Source organism: Canis aureus, chromosome 34 (assembly GCF_053574225.1).
Source record: "Canis aureus isolate CA01 chromosome 34, VMU_Caureus_v.1.0, whole genome shotgun sequence".
Lineage (NCBI taxonomy): Eukaryota > Metazoa > Chordata > Mammalia > Carnivora > Canidae > Canis > Canis aureus.
In genome coordinates, this window is record NC_135644.1 from 15,321,405 (window position 1) to 15,340,366 (window position 18,962).

At 35.2% G+C, this 18,962-nt stretch overlaps 1 protein-coding gene and 1 long non-coding RNA gene across 5 annotated transcripts in view; one reads left to right on the forward strand and one right to left on the reverse strand.

Moving 5' to 3' along the window:
* The window catches only part of TLK1 (tousled like kinase 1), a 147,604-nt gene that overhangs the window by 125,043 nt on the left and 3,599 nt on the right, over nt 1-18,962 (forward strand). For all 4 annotated transcript variants that reach the window (XM_077883195.1, XM_077883197.1, XM_077883196.1 and 1 more), the window contains 8 exons: nt 2,144-2,241; nt 4,575-4,656; nt 9,014-9,105; nt 9,190-9,279; nt 9,434-9,603; nt 10,073-10,208; nt 13,526-13,637; nt 14,570-14,677. In XM_077883195.1, coding sequence (XP_077739321.1) covers nt 2,144-2,241; nt 4,575-4,656; nt 9,014-9,105; nt 9,190-9,279; nt 9,434-9,603; nt 10,073-10,208; nt 13,526-13,637; nt 14,570-14,677 — 888 coding nt within the window. The remainder of the gene's footprint in view (nt 1-2,143; nt 2,242-4,574; nt 4,657-9,013; nt 9,106-9,189; nt 9,280-9,433; nt 9,604-10,072; nt 10,209-13,525; nt 13,638-14,569; nt 14,678-18,962) is intronic.
* Nucleotides 14,431-18,962, reverse strand: part of LOC144304678 (uncharacterized) — a 38,683-nt gene continuing 34,151 nt past the window's right edge. The window contains exons 2-3 of the long non-coding RNA XR_013371601.1: nt 18,691-18,774; nt 14,431-15,989 (exon numbers count right to left, since the gene is read on the reverse strand). This is a non-coding gene — a long non-coding RNA (uncharacterized LOC144304678). The remainder of the gene's footprint in view (nt 15,990-18,690; nt 18,775-18,962) is intronic.

Consider the following 18,962-nt stretch of genomic DNA (forward strand, 5'->3'; position numbering starts at 1 on the left):
AAGCAAATGTAATTATGTGTATCAACAACCTAGTTGAATCTCATATATTTATTTAATTTCCATAAATTCTTTTGAAATAGTATCCCCATACCACAATTTCAAATAAAAGGTAAAACTTATTTCAGTAGGTATCCAAATAGACATCTCACAGTTTTATTGGATATTTAAAATTCTACCAACCTACTAACTGTTTAGTACCTTCCTACATGTGTAAGAATCAGAGTAATGGCAAATTTTGAGACCACAAATGTTAGTAATATGGAAAGAAAAGGTTACCACTTTCTACCTTCTGTGGTATAAATGAATTTGAATTTTTTCATAGAAATATCTATATAGCTAGTTTCTTATTTTACTTTATAAGACTAATTAAGGCAATTAAGCTGTGATTTGAGTCTTGTTCCAAAGGTTTTTAATCTATTTCCTGTCTATATAATGAGTGTTCAATTATTGAATCCCCTAGAATATTACCTTTTCTTTTTTCATTAAAATAAATATTTGTGACTGAAACTGTATTAATGAAGACATTTCAGTTACATTAAGTCTGTTTAGTGTATGTATTTCAAAAAAATTTCCCCAAAATTCTAGAAAGATTTATTTTCACTTAAATCTATTTTGAAAGTTTCTATTTATCATCTAATGCCTACTCTATATTAAATACCTCTGCAACAAGTAGCAGTTGAGTTTCATTTAAAAATAATAATAATAACCTTAAGGGTCAAGTGGAATACAAACAGCATACTTTTATTTATTTTTTTAATGTAATTTTTAAAAAATTTTTATTTATTTATGATAGTCCCAGAGAGAGAGAGAGAGGCAGAGACATAGGCAGAGGAGAAGCAGGCTCCATGCACCGGGAGCCCGACATGGGATTCAATCCCGGGTCTCCAGGATCGCGCCCTGGGCCAAAGACAGGCGCCAAACCGCTGCGTCACCCAGGGATCCCAACAGCATACTTTTAGATTTAGTTTTTTTAATCTGTGAACATTTGTTTTTCTTCATCATACTTAGAATATTCCTTTAAGGTTAAGCTTAGGTAAAGGTATTATAGCCTTTATATCGCTTACTGTCTGCTTTGGAATGAAATGATACTTATATTTTCAATGTAAACTTCAGAAGTATTTTTTAGATAAAGGATCTTTTAAATCAGAAGATAAATCATTAAAAGAAAAGGTGCTAATATAATACAGAAATATTTATGTCTGATATTCAAAAACAACCTCTGTTCCATGTAGTGTAGATTTATAATGGTAATGGGTATACATTTAGGCCAAGGCAGTTTATTTACTCAACAAATATTCAGAAATACTATAAAATTGGGCATTTCTAGAATTTTGCCCTGAAATTTGATGTATTTTATTTGTCCCTTATGTAGTATTCAATTTTATTTATATTGACAAATCAAAGAGATGTGTAAGATGGGTGGTGGTTAATTTGAGGTCTAGTTTTTTTTTAATGTTCTCAAAATTATCTATTTTGAGACATGAAAAATACCAAAATTTTTATATTAAATGTTAAATTTCTTTAGGATTTGCCTAGTGCTGCTCTGATAACTGAGGATCTACCATAGCTATCCATATAATTTCTGTTTTAGAATCTCTAAGATGACAGTGGGATTTATCAGTAGTCAGATTGCGTGTGTGTGTGTGTGTGTTTGTGTATTTCAAACATTGTAAGGACTAGAAATAATCAGTTCTGTTTTCTTCCTTTCTTCCTTTTTTGACTTTTGTAAAATACATTCATTTCATTTGTTTTGTATTACTAAATTATTCCCTCTTAAATTAAAATTGGGATGTACCAGAAATAAAACTTTCATCTCACTTTGTATTATAAGTCAGTTTCAACAACCTTGCAGTCATTTTCAGTTTAGATATTATAAAAATAGATTTCTTGTACTACAGAATAAAACTCAGCATCTCATTAGGTATAGATTTTTATGTGGAGGATGGTTTCTTGAAATAGGCTTTGCCGTATCTCTTTCCATCTTTCAGGCATTGAAAAGTGCACTTTGGTCTTTTAACTCAGTGGTACTTTATAATATACTATTCTTCCTGTCACTGTAAAAAAATTTGATGCATGGGTAAAAATATCTTTTTTATATTGCAAATAAATTGAGCTTGTTATAGTCCCCTCTCTTCATTTTCAGGAAGAGGCAGAAATCCAGGCAGAACTTGAACGTTTGGAAAGAGTCAGAAATCTTCACATTCGAGAGCTCAAAAGAATAAATAATGAAGATAATTCGCAGTGAGTCATTATTCATATTTTAAAGTTTTACATGATAAAAGTTTTCTCTCCTATGGAGAGCATAAACAGTATTTCCTTGTTGGGGGGCTTCTCAGAGCACTTAGAAAAAGATCCAAAGTCCTTCCCATGCTCAGAAGGCCATGCATTATCTCATCTCTGGCCACCTCACCACCAGCATCTCTGTCATCCTCCCCTCATTTATAATGTTGTAGATAAGCTGGCCCCTCGAACATGTTTATTTAGCACATTCCCATCTCAGGACTTTGTCCTTGCCATTTCCTCTGCCTGAAGTGTTCTTTTCAAATATCTGAGTGCCTTACTCTTTATTTCACTCCAAATGATTGATCATTAGAGAGGCTGTCCTTAGGCCACCCTGTATAAGATAGTAGTCTTGCCTCACTCCATCCCCTCTCTCATTATCTTTGCCTTGCTTTATTTTTTCATAGCATTTTTCACTACCTGGAATTACAGTTTTATTTTTTAGTTATTGTCTGTCTCCTCACATTAGAATGTAAGCTACACGAGAGCAGAGACTTCATTTTGTTCTTGCTATATCCCCAGAGCCTAGACCAGTGCCTGGCATATGCTAGACACAAAATGAATATTTGTTGGCTGAATATCAAAGTTAATATTACATAGTGAAGGAGAAATTATTTCAACTAACAGGATCTCAGTAAGCCATAGTTGAAATTATTTCAACTAAAAGGATTTATGCAAAAACTGTAGAAAAAAATAAAAATTAAAGTCACAGCCTCTGCCCTTATTCCTGCTTATCAAAATGGGTGCCATAGATATTAAATGCTAATGGAACTCAAAAGAAGAGAAAATAACTATGGACTGGTGGGAGCTTTATGAAGAAGATTGAAATTAAGCAAGGTACTACTTGGATTTGATTGATGGAGAGGAAGAGTGTCTTTTTATACTTTATCTGTAAGACTTGTCATTTAAAGCTTCGTGATCTAATATGAATATCACAATTGGAAATGGCCAGTTTCTTTTGAACTATGAATATCTTATTTTTAAGGGAAGGCCTATTCATGATCACTTGTGTATGTATAATTCATAAATATGTAGATCCTTCCTATGTATAAGGTGAATGAAAATAATACAGTTATGGAATAACCTAAAATGTAACCAGATGAAAATTCTAATAAAACAGATAGGACAAAACTAATTTACACTTGGCTCTTCAGAAGATTATGTTCAAATTTATTTCTGGATGTGACTTAGTCCACTTGATGAGAATTAAGTGAATTGTTACAGCTTTACATTTCCTTTAAAACTAAACAGAGGAGTGCCTGGCTGGCTCAGTTAAGTTAGTAGAGCATTCGACTCTTGATTGCAGGTTGTGAGTTTGAGCCTCAAATTGAGGGTAGAGTTTACTTTAAACACACACACACACACACACACACACACACACCTTAGCAGAAATCTCTTTTATTAACAGGTTCTTCAAGAAAAGAAATTGTCAAAGCTATATTCAATTGATTTTGAATTTTAAAAATACATTTATTCCTGGAATTAATAAAGCTTTCATTGTTTTTGTTTTGTTTTTATTTCAAGAGTGCATATTTTGGAATCACATTTTTCTGCTAAGTCTTATCATGTATTAACTGTTGACCTGAGCAAGTTACTTAAGCTTTCTATGCAGTGGTGCCCTCGTCTGTAAAATAAGAGATAGTAGCAAGGCCTGCTTCATAGAGTTGGCTGAGAAATGAATGAATTAATACATGTGAGTGCTTAATATATAGCAGGAGCAATAAGTGTTAAATACTAATGAGTATTATCTCTGAGTGTTTTTTTTCCTAAGTTTCTTTTTAAAACTTTCATTTCATTAATTGGGAATTAAAATTTTATTTATAGAAGTCCAAAGACAGTAAAATCTAATCATGTATGAAGGCCACTTTATACATACAATTTTTTTTCATACAATTATTTTTAATCATATGTCAATACTCCTATAAAATCTTGATTAACCATACTCCCAATATAAAAGTATATTTTTCCACAGGAAATCATTCCTACTGCCTAGTTGTGGGATTTCATAAAGTTCTTAGAATTACAGTAGTTGGTGAGTTTTTATCAGTGCTATTGGTTATTGAACCTGAATGTTCAGCTACAAATGTTAAGCTTAGCAGACACCAAAGAGTTAAGATTAAAAGTAGTCGTGCAGGTGGAGAATGAAAAGTGGTATGGAATGGAATTCAAAATTACCAGTAGAGTGAGAAAGAAAGAAAGCTCAGAGTAAAGAGAGAGTATGGAACTTTATTATGGAAGGAACCTTTTTGTATATGTTTTTATGTGCCTAAGTGTCTTTTTCTCCCACCCTTAAGGTTCAAAGATCACCCAACGTTAAATGAAAGATATTTATTACTTCATCTGCTTGGTAGAGGTGGCTTTAGTGAAGTGTATAAGGTAATATAAGTTTTTTTCTGTTCCTCATACTAATATAGCAAAGATATAGGAGTACATGGTTAAGAAGTGCTTGTCTTTTATTGAATGATTTTATTATTTTTTTATTGATTTTATGTCCCATCTCTCATTACAAAAAGCCTGATGTCTCACGTTGTCTTATCTCAAGAGTCTGGAGACTCTCCTTGTACAACACCTGATACCTGGTATCTCATTACCAGTAGCCAATCCATTACAAATAACAATCATTAGAATCAAGAGAAGCAGGTAGCCATTTAATGTACATTTATGGAAAGATTGTACCCCTTAATTTTAAACATATGTCACAAGTCTTAAGTGTCCTGAATTTACCCAAACCTCTTCCTATTTTAAGGCCATTGTTTCTCAAATGCACCTGTATAAATATTGAAAAATTTTTAGTCACCATATTCAGTGTTTTTGTATCTGTCTGTTTTCACTTTACATTGTATTTTTCTGCCCAGCCTTTAAATTTTGTAGCTCCTGGGGTGCCTGAGTGACTCAGTTGGTTAATAAGCATTTGACTCTTGATTTGGGCTCAAGGTCATAATATCAGGGTCATAAGGTCAGTTTAGCTCTCAGCAGGGAGTCTGCTTGTCCTCCTCTCTGCTCCTCCTCCTGCTCATACACGTGCTTGTGCATGCCCTCTCCCTCTATCAAATAAATAAATCTTTAAAAAAAATTATAGTTCCTAAGGTCTTTTATCATTCTGTATTCTCCTTTTCAAATACAGATTTTCCCAGCTATCCAAAAGTAGACCATAGGATCCAATGAAACCTTTCATAAGCCACAATGGCGTAAAGGGAAGTATATCCCCTACTTGCCAAAGTTTGTTAGGCCTCTTCACTTTTCCAGGAAAGACTACATTAGTGCCTGTTTTCCCTAACCAGAAGAAATCCAAAAGGGATTTTCACCCCCCACGAAAAAGCCATTATTGTAGCAATGTATGTAATCTCCATCCTACACTTCCTTCTGAGCTCCATACCTGTTGGTGTACGTGATTTAGTCTTTTTATCTCATAAGGATGCTTCATAGGCACTGCACACTCAGGTCTGACCTAGAAATTATTTTCCTTTTCCTCAAAACCTTTTCTTCTAACGCTGTTGCCCACTTAAATACATAGCAGTGCCATCCTTCTGCCCCATCCCTCAAGTGAAAAACTTAGAGGCCATCCTTCCCTCAACATAAAACCAGTCCCTGGTGCCCACTGCTACTGATGTCATTAAGCTCTCTTAAATCCAGCAACAACCTTTCTCCTCTCTTAGCTCAAGGCTTCCTTGTCTCTTATTTGCATTACTGCCTGAACCTCCAAGCTAATCACCTTGAACTTCTCCAGTTATTGATGTGTGCTGTAGCTGGATTGGCCTTTTTATAAAGTGCAATCTGATCATCTCACTCTCATGCTGATAAACCCCAGGAGCTTCTTATTCGTTCTTAGTTAGGATGAAGTCTTATTAAAGGTCATACCCTCACCTTAAACTTCAATTCCTACAGGAGAGTTCTCTCTGGATCTCCTTTTTATAGCTCCTCATTGACACTTTGTGCCTTTTTTGTTATGTATTAGTATAGTTAGTGGTTAAGAGCTTGGGTTCTGAAACCAGATAAGCTGGGTTTGAGTCCTGACTAGTTCTGACTACTGTTTACTAACTGTATGTACTTGAGTTTATGACTTACTATCCTCTGCCTCAGTCGTCCTCTTGGGAATAATAATAGTGCCTACATCGTAGGATTGCTGTAATTTTTTTTTTTTTTTTTAAGATTTACTTATTTTTGAGAGAGAGGGAGGGCAGGGGGAAGGGACACAGAGAGAGAGAGAAACTTGAGTAGACTCTATGCTGAGCACAGAGCCTTTCTCGGGGCTCGATCCTAGGACCCAGCGATCTTGATCTGAGCTGAAACGAAGAGTTGGACGCTCAACTAACTGAGCCACCCAGGCGCCCTGGATTGTTGTAATGATTAGATGAGCTATATCATAGGAACATTGGTGCTTTGCAAAGGTAAACTCATCGGATTATAAGAAATCCTCACTGCTCAGTGAGGCAAGGACTGTGCCTTCTTGTTTTACTGAAGACAAACCTGAATTCTGGTTCTGACTCTGGAAAATAATACGGGATCTGGCTTCAGAAAACCTCAGTTCTGATCTTTGTTCAACTGTGAACCATTTTGTTTTCGTTAAGTTGTTTTCTTAAGTTGTTAAGCATTAAGCATCATGGTTCTAACCTTCCTCACCCGTCAGGAGTGATCTGTGAGCTCTCCTCCAGTTCCTGGTTCTCTGATTCAAATAGTAGTTCATCCCCAAACACTCAATGGTTCAAGTAGGCTTACTCAGGCCACAAAGTAGATCATAATAGCTTACTCTGGATCTGAAAATCGCCAGCACTAGTTTAGTTTAGCCTTAAAGTTGCCCAGCTTCTGAGCTTGCTTACACCTTTCATAACAACCTTCTGCCACTGCCCTATACTATTTGTACTGTTTTTAATATCACACATAGAGGCTAAGAGGGGCTTTTCTTTTTAAAGAAAGGGCTTATATAGGAAATAGGAAATGCAGATTGGGGCCTTGAATAACTTGAATCTTTAGTACTGACCTAAATACTAAAGACCACTTTCTCGGGATCCCTGGGTGGCGCAGCGGTTTGGTGCCTGCCTTTGGCCCAGGGCGCGATCCTGGAGACCCGGGATCGAATCCCACATCGGGCTCCCGGTGCATGGAGCCTGCTTCTCCCTCTGCCTGTGTCTCTGCCTCTCTCTCTCTCTCTGTGACTATCATGAATAAATAAATAAAATCTTTAAAAAAAAAAAAAAAAAAAAGACCACTTTCTCCAGCCCCTCAAAGCTTTTTCAGGCTTGCCAGGTGCACTGGAAAACAAAGCAGCAGATTTTTAGTCAAGAAAATACAGACTTTTCTCTACACCAAGGTGGAAAATACTGAATCAGTTGCTCAGTAATTACCATATTAGCCTCATGGGAAAGGTATACTTTATTCTTCTAATCTTGGGGAAAGGACATGTCATGTATAATTATCAGTCAGTATATATTGATAATTTTTATTAGTGTACCTAAAATTTTATTTTCTATTACTCTTTTAGCTTTTTTGCATTCTCTCACATGACCTTTTATTTTTATTTTCTATTTCTTTAAAGTTTTAATAATGTAATTAGCTAATGTTTGACACTTTGTGTTTCATCCCATTTAATCCTCTCAGCAATCCAATCTTATTTATAAATGAGACTGAGGCTAAGAGAAGATATAAGCACAAAGTTCTGTAGCTGATAAGTTTATCTGACTCCAAAATGAATATTCTTAACTACTGTATCCTATATTATTTCTGATCTTAAGCTCTTAAAAATTTTGTGACAAGCAGTTTATCTTTCCTGTTTACTTTTAGGTAAAGTTGATGAGAGTAGGGACTGAGAACCTTCTTTGTAAATTCTAAATGTTTTATTTTTTTTAAAGGGACACCTTTGTCTGTAAATCACAGCAGAACCTAAATTATTAGATCTCCCCCAAGGGATCCCTGGGTGGTGCAGCGGTCTAGCGCCTGCCTTTGGCCCAGGGCGCGATCCTGGAGACCCGGGATCGAATCCCACGTCGGGCTCCCGGTGCATGGCGCTTGCTTCTCCCTCTCCCTATGTCTCTGCCTCTCTCTCTCTCTCTCTCTATCATAAAAATAAAAAAATTAAAAAAAAAAAAAGATCTCCCCTTAATGACATTCAAGTGTTGTTTTTTTTTATGTAAGAAATAGGCTGATGATTTGAACAAACCAATATAAAACCTCTTTTTGAGGCAACCAGTAAAAAGTTGGGTATTAAAAGAGAATTTAAGGAATTATTATTGATGTATTAGGAGTGGTAGATAAATGGTTATGTTTGAACAGTTTCATAATCAAAGTTTAGAGTTTAGAATTTTTTAAACAGTTGGACATTGTTACAAACTTGTTTATTTTTAAAGAATTGCGGAGTCACTAGGAAAGGTAGAGGAAAAAGTTTGCTTTATCCAGCCCATAAAAAACACATTACAGCCATCTGTTTTGTTGGCTGCTTACTGCTTTTGCCACTCTAGAGGAGCCAGATCCATATTAAAAAAACAAATAACAGCTTTATTGTTTTATCTTGATTCAATATATTGACATTTACGAAACTTGAATGTGAAAATTCACATTCAAGTTTTCACTGATGTAGTATAATGGAATTTGTACCTTGTTTCCAATAATAAATGTTTTTGAACTCTATATAGTGTATATTCTAATTCCATATTACTGTAATCACCAAAAAAATGCTTTTAAATCTCTTCAGCTATTCAGTTGGTCTTTGGTCCTAACTGTTCTATACCTTGAATCCTAGGCTTTTGATCTTTATGAACAAAGATATGCTGCTGTGAAGATCCACCAGCTTAATAAAAGCTGGAGGGATGAGAAGAAGGAAAACTACCACAAGTAAATATTAATTCTTTCTGGTTTTTATCAAATCAAAATGCGGTTAGTAGTCATGAAGAATAAACATACTCTCTCTTCCCGTAGACATGCCTGCAGAGAGTATAGAATACACAAAGAACTGGATCACCCTAGGATAGTTAAACTCTATGATTATTTCTCGTTGGATACAGATACGTAAGTGAATATAAGGATTTAGTTTTTAAGAAAAAATGTTTGCTTTTGCTTTCTCTATTCTGTAATGATATATACTCTTCATTTCATCACTGTAGTAATGAATTACTGAATAATATTTTATGTCTGATTTTTTTTTTCCTCTTCTTCATTGTAGGTTTTGTACAGTGTTAGAGTACTGTGAAGGCAATGACTTGGATTTCTATCTGAAGCAACATAAATTAATGTCAGAGAAGGAAGCTAGGTCTATTGTAATGCAAATTGTAAATGCACTAAGATATCTCAATGAAATCAAACCCCCTATTATACATTATGATCTTAAGCCAGGTAATTAATAAAATTTATCTCAATTTTTTAAGCTCTAAAGACCATAGTTTTCAAAAATCGTAGTTTAGAAACATGCTTTTCGGTTTCGTTTTTTAAAGTCCGTGGAACCCTAGAATTTATAACGCCCATTGAATCACCACATTTTAAAATTATATTTTAAGGGGGATCCCTGGGTGGCTCAGTAGTTTATCTCCTGCCTTCAACCCAGGGCATGATCCTGGGGTCCCGGGATTGAGTCCCACATTGGGATCCCTGCGTGGGACCTGCTTCTCCCTCTGCCTCTCTCTCTCTCTCTCTCTTTCTCTTTCTCATGAATGGATAGATAAAATCTATAAAATAAAATTATAATTTAAGTTTACATTTTTAACTATGTATTTTAAATATATAGCTGTTCCCCAATGTCAGCTAAAGTAGTAAATACGTTTTTCATGCATGTATCATTAAAAAAAACTTTGTATTTTGTTCTTAGGAAACATCCTTCTGGTAGATGGCACAGCATGTGGAGAAATCAAAATCACTGATTTCGGTCTATCCAAGATCATGGATGATGATAGCTATGGTGTAGATGGAATGGATCTAACTTCTCAAGGGGCAGGCACTTACTGGTAAATGTATAACTTAAAATATTGAAGTTGTCTACTTTTTATGAAGTTTAGTTATTTTCATGTATCTTTGAGATTACTGTGGTGAAAGTACTAATACAAAGTTTGAATCAAGAAGGAGATTACTATTGTCAATATTCTTTTCTCATCTGGTTTTAACTGTATATATCAGCAAAGTGAAGGGAGAATAACTTGGCATTGGCAAGTGACTTCACTATCTACCAGCCAGAAACTCCTCACATGGAGAATCATGGATTTTCTTCTTTATGTTCAAGTGATCTTTATCATCAGTACAAATATTTATATAAAGATAGTATCCTATTACAAGCAATAGCCATAAGCATGGAGTCTTCTCTGTAGATGTTCTGTGGTTAGTTTTTATTGGAGCTGGAAGTTTTGTTGATCATACATGGGAAAGAAGTTTGGAATATTTTTAGTCTTTGGACTTGACTCTCAGAAGTCCCTTTTAATAACTTCATACTTAGAAACTCTAGGTAGAGGGCAGCCCCGGTGGCTCAGTGGTTTAGCACCACCTTCAGCCCAGGGCGTAATCTGGAGACCTGGGATTGAGTCCCACGTCAGGCTCCCTGCATGGAGCCTGCTTCTCCCTCTGCCTGTGTCTCTGCCTCTCTCTCTCTCTGTTTCTCTCATGAATAAATAAAATCTTAAAAAAAAAAAAAGAAAGAAACTCCAGGTAGAACTGTAGATTCAGAGATCTAAGTCTAAATGAATGTCATTCTCTTCAGAGTACCTAGATGTTAACAAAAATCACTTAGTGTGAATTTTCAAACTTACTGTCAGATTCACCAAAGTGGAGAATAATATAGACTATAAAATTTCAAAACAAACTTAGTTTCACAAAAGGAGTAAAATTGTAATTGGAGAAAGAACTGTACTCAACTTCACTGAACAAGATAGAGACTACAAACATAAATATGACATTGGGGTTTCCAGAATAGTCTTTACATATCCTATGCACGTAACAACCAGTTCCATAAGATGCCCTGGGTCTGTATGAACTTAACTTTTCATGTACAAGGATTAGTCATGTTCATATATTCTTTTAAAGCCATTTTACTTTCAAATTCTGCTTGTAGCATTTTCTAAGAATACGAATAATATAATAGATCATGGATTTTTCCCTCATATTTAAAGAAAATTGTCATTCAAACTAGAAACCCCCTAAAAATTGGCATCCTCAATCAGTAGTCTTCAGACTTTTAGCAATAAATGTCCTTCAAAGAACCGTTATTCCATGGAAGACAGCTTGAAATAATAGAGAATTCTAAATAATAGATCATCCTTCCTCTGTAGACTCCCACGATGTTGTTTCCCTTGGTCTGGCTTTGCTAGTGGAGGGCTAGGCAAGAAGATTTACCTCTGACAGGTGGGCTGGAGTATTTCCATGTAGTAACCTGGAATGTATTTCCCATAGAAATATGTTTTAAAAAATGGTTAGCTTCCTATAGTCCTAGCTTTTTAAGCTTACGTATTTGGTAAGCTGGGATGTCCTGTACAGTCTTCTAGAATACATGTATATAATGCTTTTGCAAATTACCTTTTCATCCCCAGAAACTATTTGTCAGTATCACTTAGAAGAAAATCAGTTTTGTCCCTCATTTCCTCCCAAGTCTCAAATCTCCTCAAATAGCTTTGGTGTCTTTCCTATAAGTCCTTTCCTTGCTTACAGCTTTTTGCCTCAAGAGACAGTGTAGCATAGTGTTTAAGAGCCATTCTTGTTTCATAAATCTACACAAAATATATACTTTTATTCATAAAACAAATCTGGCTTTTTTACTTGATTTGGAGATAGGAAAGGATTTACATTACAAATGAGTTATCGGTCATCTTTGGTGATTCTATTTCAAGAAGTTTTTTTTTTTTTTTTTTTTTTTTTTTTTTTTTTTTAAGAAATCTGTGTTTATCTTGCTGAAATTTAAATGATTTACGCATAGTAGAAAACCAAAAGGAAAAAAAGATTCTCATTTAGCTGTATTATTTTTCAGGAATTTTTAGTTTATCTAAATTTTAGAGGTGGGAGATGCTTGAATCCCTGATGGATCTTTCTTTTTATAACCTAAGGTGTGACATATTTATTTGTACCTTTCCTTTATATAAAATTATGAACTTACAAATAGCACTTAAAAGTAGAAAATAGTATTTTTTTTAATACTTTATATATTTTAGATGCTGCTAGGGTTCAGAAACTGCACAGTGAATAATATGAGCCCCTTGAGCTGCTCCCAGTTGAGTGTGAGTTTAGTGCAGTGCCAGTATAGAGGTACCATAACATCTGCCGGTTACATGGGGAAGAAGCAAAGCTCAGCCTAGAGGGAACAGAGGAGGTTTATGGAGGTCTAGTCCATCTTAAAGAAGAAAAAAGTAAAAAAATAAAATAAAATAAAATAAAAATATAAAATAAAATAAAATAAAATAAAATAAAATAAAATAAAATAAAATAAATAAATAAAATAAAAGAAGAAAAAAGTGCTAACCAAATGAATTGGAGTGGTTAGGGAAGGCATTAGAAATTGTTATATGAGAGAAGAAAAAAAAAGAAAGAAAGGGATCCCTGGGTGGCGCAGCGGTTTAGCGCCTGCCTTTGGCCCAGGGCACGATCCTGGAGACCCGGGATCGAATCCCACGTCGGGCTCCCGGTGCATGGAGCCTGCTTCTCCCTCTGCCTGTGTCTCTGCCTCTCTCTTTCTCTCTGTGACTATCATAAATAAATAAAAATTAAAAAAAAAAAAAAAAAGAAAGAAAAAAAAAAAGAAATTGTTATATGAAGAGGCATGTGGGGGATAAGGGAGCAGTATGGTGAACCAAATGAATGGTCTTTGCCCAGACAGTTGCTTGTAGATTAGGATGGGTTTGTGTTACAAACAAGAGCTATGAGGTCTAACCTTGGTGTAGTACATGATGTTGCAAGTTTTTAAATAGAAGAGCCAGCTGGTCAGATACCTGTTTAGGAAGAGAATTGCCTACAGTTTGAACACAAGTCAAAGGGCATGGGAGAGCGTTTATTAATGCTTACTCAAATTAGAACATAATTTCTACTGACAATATATGTATATTACCTACAGGAATGAAAAATGATGTTAGTATATATAATATATGTATGTGTTGCATATTTTATCACAAAGTTGTATGTTTTGGCTCTAGAGTCCAATGATACAAGGATGTGTAAATGTTTCAAAAGTTTAGTGATTTTTCATTCATGAAAGTTCTAAGGCTTTTTGTAGGAGTATTGAGTGTTCTCAATGTACCTTTTGTACAGACTTAATGGTATCCTTTCCTCTTTTCTCCTTCAAAAACTGTAGGTATTTACCTCCTGAGTGTTTTGTAGTTGGAAAAGAACCACCAAAGATTTCCAACAAGGTTGATGTGTGGTCAGTCGGCGTCATTTTCTTTCAGTGTCTTTATGGAAGAAAGGTAAGTTAGAGTATGCAAGATTCTGCTGTATGGAGAAAAGTTGAATTTCCCATCTTAAATTTAAAGTTTTAATTAATTTAAAGTCAGTGTAGATCCTTCTAAAGGAAGTCAGGCTTCTGTTTCTTGGTAAAATTTCCATGGATCAGATTATTTTAATATCACAGCAGCTTACTTGATCTCCTTTTTGCCCCCCCTTTTTTTTCTTTAAGTAAAAGAAGAACCGATCTATTAATAATGCTAACATTTTCTACTGTTAGGGTTCTGGAGCCAAAACACTCCATTCTTTGTACTTACTCATATTGTCTCCCCCACTCCTACCTCACTCCACACACACTCAATTTGTCCTGGGCATCGTGTCCCCTTATGCTTCCTCAGGGAAACTCCATCAAACTTAGTCTTAATTCTTCCCAAACCTCTCTTTATTTTAAAGACAGAGCTACAAGCTGCCATAGATACTTTCCAGTCCCTTCATGTTGGTGTGGAGAGAGAGGTTAAGGGACTTCTCTAGGAAGTCACTGCAAGTTAGAACAAACCCAGAGCTGTCAGTGAAGGAGTGTAGCATGCTCAAAGTATTTAATTCTTTGGAGTTTTCAGACATTTCCACTGCTTCTTACTTCTTTAGTCATGTTTCAGTTTTTAAAACAGTCATAATAAATTTTTAGATTTTTAAAATATTTTTGTTTTATCTTGATTATATTGCAACAGCATTATAGTCTATGTTTATGCACCATGTTTAAGCTATATTGAGGAATTAGGTGGGTTTACTCAGCCTTCTATCAATTATAACCCTATTTCTATGAGAATGTATCCCAAGTTCCAAATAACGAAGAAGAGTTTTTAGAACACAAATCATTTATATCTTGAGGATTCAGTGATAATTACTCTGTTTAAATATTTGTGAGAAATTCCTAAACTTTTTTTTTTTTTTTAAGCCATTTGGTCACAATCAATCTCAACAAGACATTCTTCAAGAAAATACAATATTAAAAGCCACAGAAGTCCAGTTCCCTGTAAAACCAGTTGTAAGCAGTGAAGCAAAGGTATTAAAATTTACTTCACAAAACTTATTTACATAAACTTTATTTCATAAATTGTGTTGAAAGTAAGTACAGTTGACTTCTGAACCACATGGGTTTGAACTACATAGATCAGGTCCTTTGTTAATGTGGATTTTTTTTGACAAATAGTACAGTACTGTAAATGTATTTTATCTTATGATTTTAACATTTCCATTTCTTTAGCTTACTTTATTGAAAGAATATACCATATATATATAACATAAAATATGTATTACTCAACTGCTTATGTTATCAGTAAGTCTTCCAGTCAACACTAGGCCATTCATAGTTTTGGGGCAGCCAAAAGTTATATTTGGATTTTCAACCATGCCCCTAAACCCCCACACTATTCACAGGTCAACTGTACTTATTAGTAAATAAAAAAAGAGATTGCTGCCACAGTAAAATTTGTCCACTAAGGACTGGTGATTTGCTCTGGAAAGAGTCTTTGGTTTTCATCTTTTAAAGACCCAGATACAGTCCCTGATTGACAACAGCAACTTGCTTTGAAAATTAAGGAAAAATCACAAGACCTTTATGTATCAGCATATGTTAATACCAACATATTTAAGTATATAAGAAGTTAAAAAGAAGTAGTAATAATAACTACCATTTATTTAGTGATTATGTACCAAGCATTGTGTTGATACTTAATCTTTTAACAACTGTATAGATATTTCCCATTTTATAAAGTAGGAAGCCATCCAAACCATAGCAGAATTATCTTGTCCAGAATCATACAAGCTAGAAAATAGCAGAGCTGTGGCCTAAAGTATTCACTTCTGCTAGACTCCAGAATTCACTGTTGACCTTATGCTGCCCTACAGTAGCTCTTGAAAAAGCCTGACCTCTTCATCACCTCTGCTTCCATGTAGCAGTCTATGAATCAGTAATGAACAGCTTCCTGTAGTTCTAATCCATCTGTCTAGTAACATGGAATAGCATCTGTAATTAATAGCAAAATGTTAATGGTGCTTAATATCTTCCCATTTTCATTCTATTGGCCTTTCACCTTTGTATTTTCACTCTTCCTTTGTTAGACTCATCACAAAGCTCATTTCTCTGTGATTCCTATTGGAATCTTCTTTTTTTTTTTAAGATTTTATTTATTTATTCATAGAGAGAGAAAGAGAGGCAGAGACACAGGCAGAGGGAGAAGCAGGCATCGTACAGAGAGCCTGACGTGGGACTCGATCCAGGGTCTCCAGGATAACACCCTGGGCTGCAGGCGGCGCTAAACCACTGCGCCACCAGGGCTGCCCTGGAATCTTCTTTTTTAAATCCTATGAAATTCCTAAGAAAAACACATGAAGGTTCCAGTTTTTTCTTGGCAATAAGGATAATTCATGAACAGGCATTATAGTTTCTGTATTCTTAGAATGTAGGTAAAATAAGCACTGCTAGATATTGCCTCTGATCGAGGTCACAGTGACCTTCATTATTGAAAATGTACTGGTTTTTGTGAATCACAAACAGTCTTAGAAGATAATTCATTATGCTTCAGACTAAGATCATCACATACTTTTCTTAAGGTAATATGGCTGCCTGAAAAGAACTTGACAATGCTAGTGTCTAAATTTTGCCTTCCTTTTCTATCTGCAGCATCAGTGAGAACAGAAACTAAAAAAATTAACTGACAGAAGTGACCAGGAATGAATGTGGTTTGCCGAAAAGAAGTCCCATTTAGCCATCTCTGTTTCTAGTCTTAGGCTCTTCCATTTAGCCATCTCTGTTTCTAGTCTTAGGCTCTTCATAGGCACCACAGTCACAGATGTGGGAAGTAAAGGGGCACATTGTTTTTTGTGGGGTTTCGTATGCGGTGTTTTTTTTCAAACCTTGTCCTTAGAGCAAACACCTCTACCAAGTACTTCCACTGACCTGGCCTGAGCATTGTAATAAGTACATGTACTCCTTGTAGACTAACGTCAGCAGCTTTTCCTCTACTGAAACTTAGGTGTTAAACTGAACTCTAGGTTTCAGAGACGGCATTGAAAATGATTCAGAAAGATTTTTGATAAGTATTTGTAAGCTAACTAACGTATAATAATAAGAGCTAGTTTGTTTTTAGAGGAAAAATTACTTATCAAAGTAGGTGCAAAATGCTTTAATTCATGAATGTATATAGAAGTTAGGAATTTTAAGACAAGCTAGTTACTTTTGCTGTCAGCAATAAGGAAATGATTAATTATCCCTTGAAAATGTTTTATCTGTTGCAAAAATTGGATGAATCTCTCAAAATAGGATATTGATTGAAAGAAGTCAGAACATAAGGTATAATTCCACTTAAGTAAAGTTCAGAACTACAGTAGTAGAAGTCAGGATAGAGATTTCCCTGCTAGCTTGGAGGCAGAGCCAGTGCCTGGACAGAGGCATGAAGAGACGTAGGGGGTTCTGGTTAGGTTAGGTTTGATTGCCAGCTAATAGATAGATTTGCTTTGTGTACCATCTTAGATTTTTTTTAATACAAAGCCATTCTGAAGGACAATATATAAAAACCAGTTTAAGAAGGAAAAAAAATACTGATTATATTCCATTATTTAGTTTTTTCAGTACTGATACACAATATTAACCTAGGAAACAAACCCCAATAGAAGTATCACTTCATTGTTCCCTGCATCTTAAAAAATGTGGCACCCCCCAAAAAAAGGCATCATACCCTCTAGCCAAAGTAAACTGATAGTAAAATGGAATGAGAGAAAATTCTAGAAGTCTGGAATTATTATATATGGAGAAATGCAGCTTTCCATATTCAATATAGTATTTGGAAGTTCTTGCCAGAGCAATTAGACAAGAATGAATAAAAGGAAGAAGTAAAAGGGTCACTATTTGCAAATGACATTATATATAGAAAATCCTAAAGACTGTACCTTGGTAAAGTTGCAGGATACAAAAATCTGTTGTATTTCTATACACTACTAATAAACTATCAGAGAAATTAAGAACACAGTCTTTACAGTTGTATCAAGAAGAATAAAATACCTAGGAATAAATTTAACGAAGGAGGTGAAATGTGTACTCTGAAAACTATAAAACATTGATGAAAGGAATTGAAGGCCATGCAAATAAATGGAAATATATCCCTTGCTCATGAATTAGAAGAATATTTAAAAGTCTGTACTACCCAAAGCAATGTAAAAATTGAATGCATGCCCTATCAAAATTCTAATGGCATTTTTCACAAAATAGATCACCCAATTCTAAAATTGGGATGAAATCACTAAAACCCTGAATAGCCAAAGCAGTCTTGAGAAAGAACAACAAAGCCAGAGGCATCAAACTCCTTGATTTTGAGCTATATTTCAAAGCTGTAGCAATCAAAACAGTATGGTATTGGCATAAAAACAGACAAATCAGTGGAACAGAATAGAGAGCCCAAAAATAAACCCAAGCTTAGATGGCTAATTAATTTATGACAAAAGAGGGACGCCCGGGTGGCTCAGCGGTTAAGCACCTGGAGTCCTGGGATCAAGTCCCACGTCGGGCTCCCTGCATGAAGCCTGCTTCTCCCTCTGCCTGTGTCTCTGCTCCCCACCCCCGTGACTATCATAAATAAATTAATTAATTAATTTAAAAAATTATGACAAAAGAGCCAAGATTATACAGTGGAGAAAGGATAGTCTCTTCAATAAATGATGTTGGGGAAACTGGACCACTGCTTTAACCATACAGGAAAATAAATTCAAAATGGATGAAAGCCTTGAACGTAAGCCCTGAATCCATAAAACTACTGGAAGATGTAGCGATTAAGCTCCTTGACATTTGTCTTGGTGAGGATTTGTGGATCTGACACCAAAAGCAAAGGCAACAAAAGCAAAAACAGACCAGTGGGACTACATCAAATAAAAAACCAGTTGCACAGCAAAAGAAACCATCAACAAAATGGGCAACCTACTAAATGGTAGAAAATATTTGCAAGTCATAGCTGACAAGGGATCAATATTCAAAATCTATAGAGTTGGTACAACGCAATAGCAGGGAAAACAGGGAAGAGATACCTGGATGGCTCAATTGGAAGTGTCCGACTCTTGATCTCAGGATGAGTTCAAGCCTTACATTGGGCTCCACACTGGGCATAGAGTCTATTTTAAGAAAAGAAAAACAATCTGATTAAAAAATAAGAGTATATGAATAGATACTTCTCCAAAGAAGATATGTGGCCAACAGGTATATGAAAAGGTGCTTGGCGTCACTAATTCAAAACCATAGTCAGGGGGCACCTGGGGGGCTTAATTGATAGAGCACACAACTCTAAATCTCAGGGTTGTGA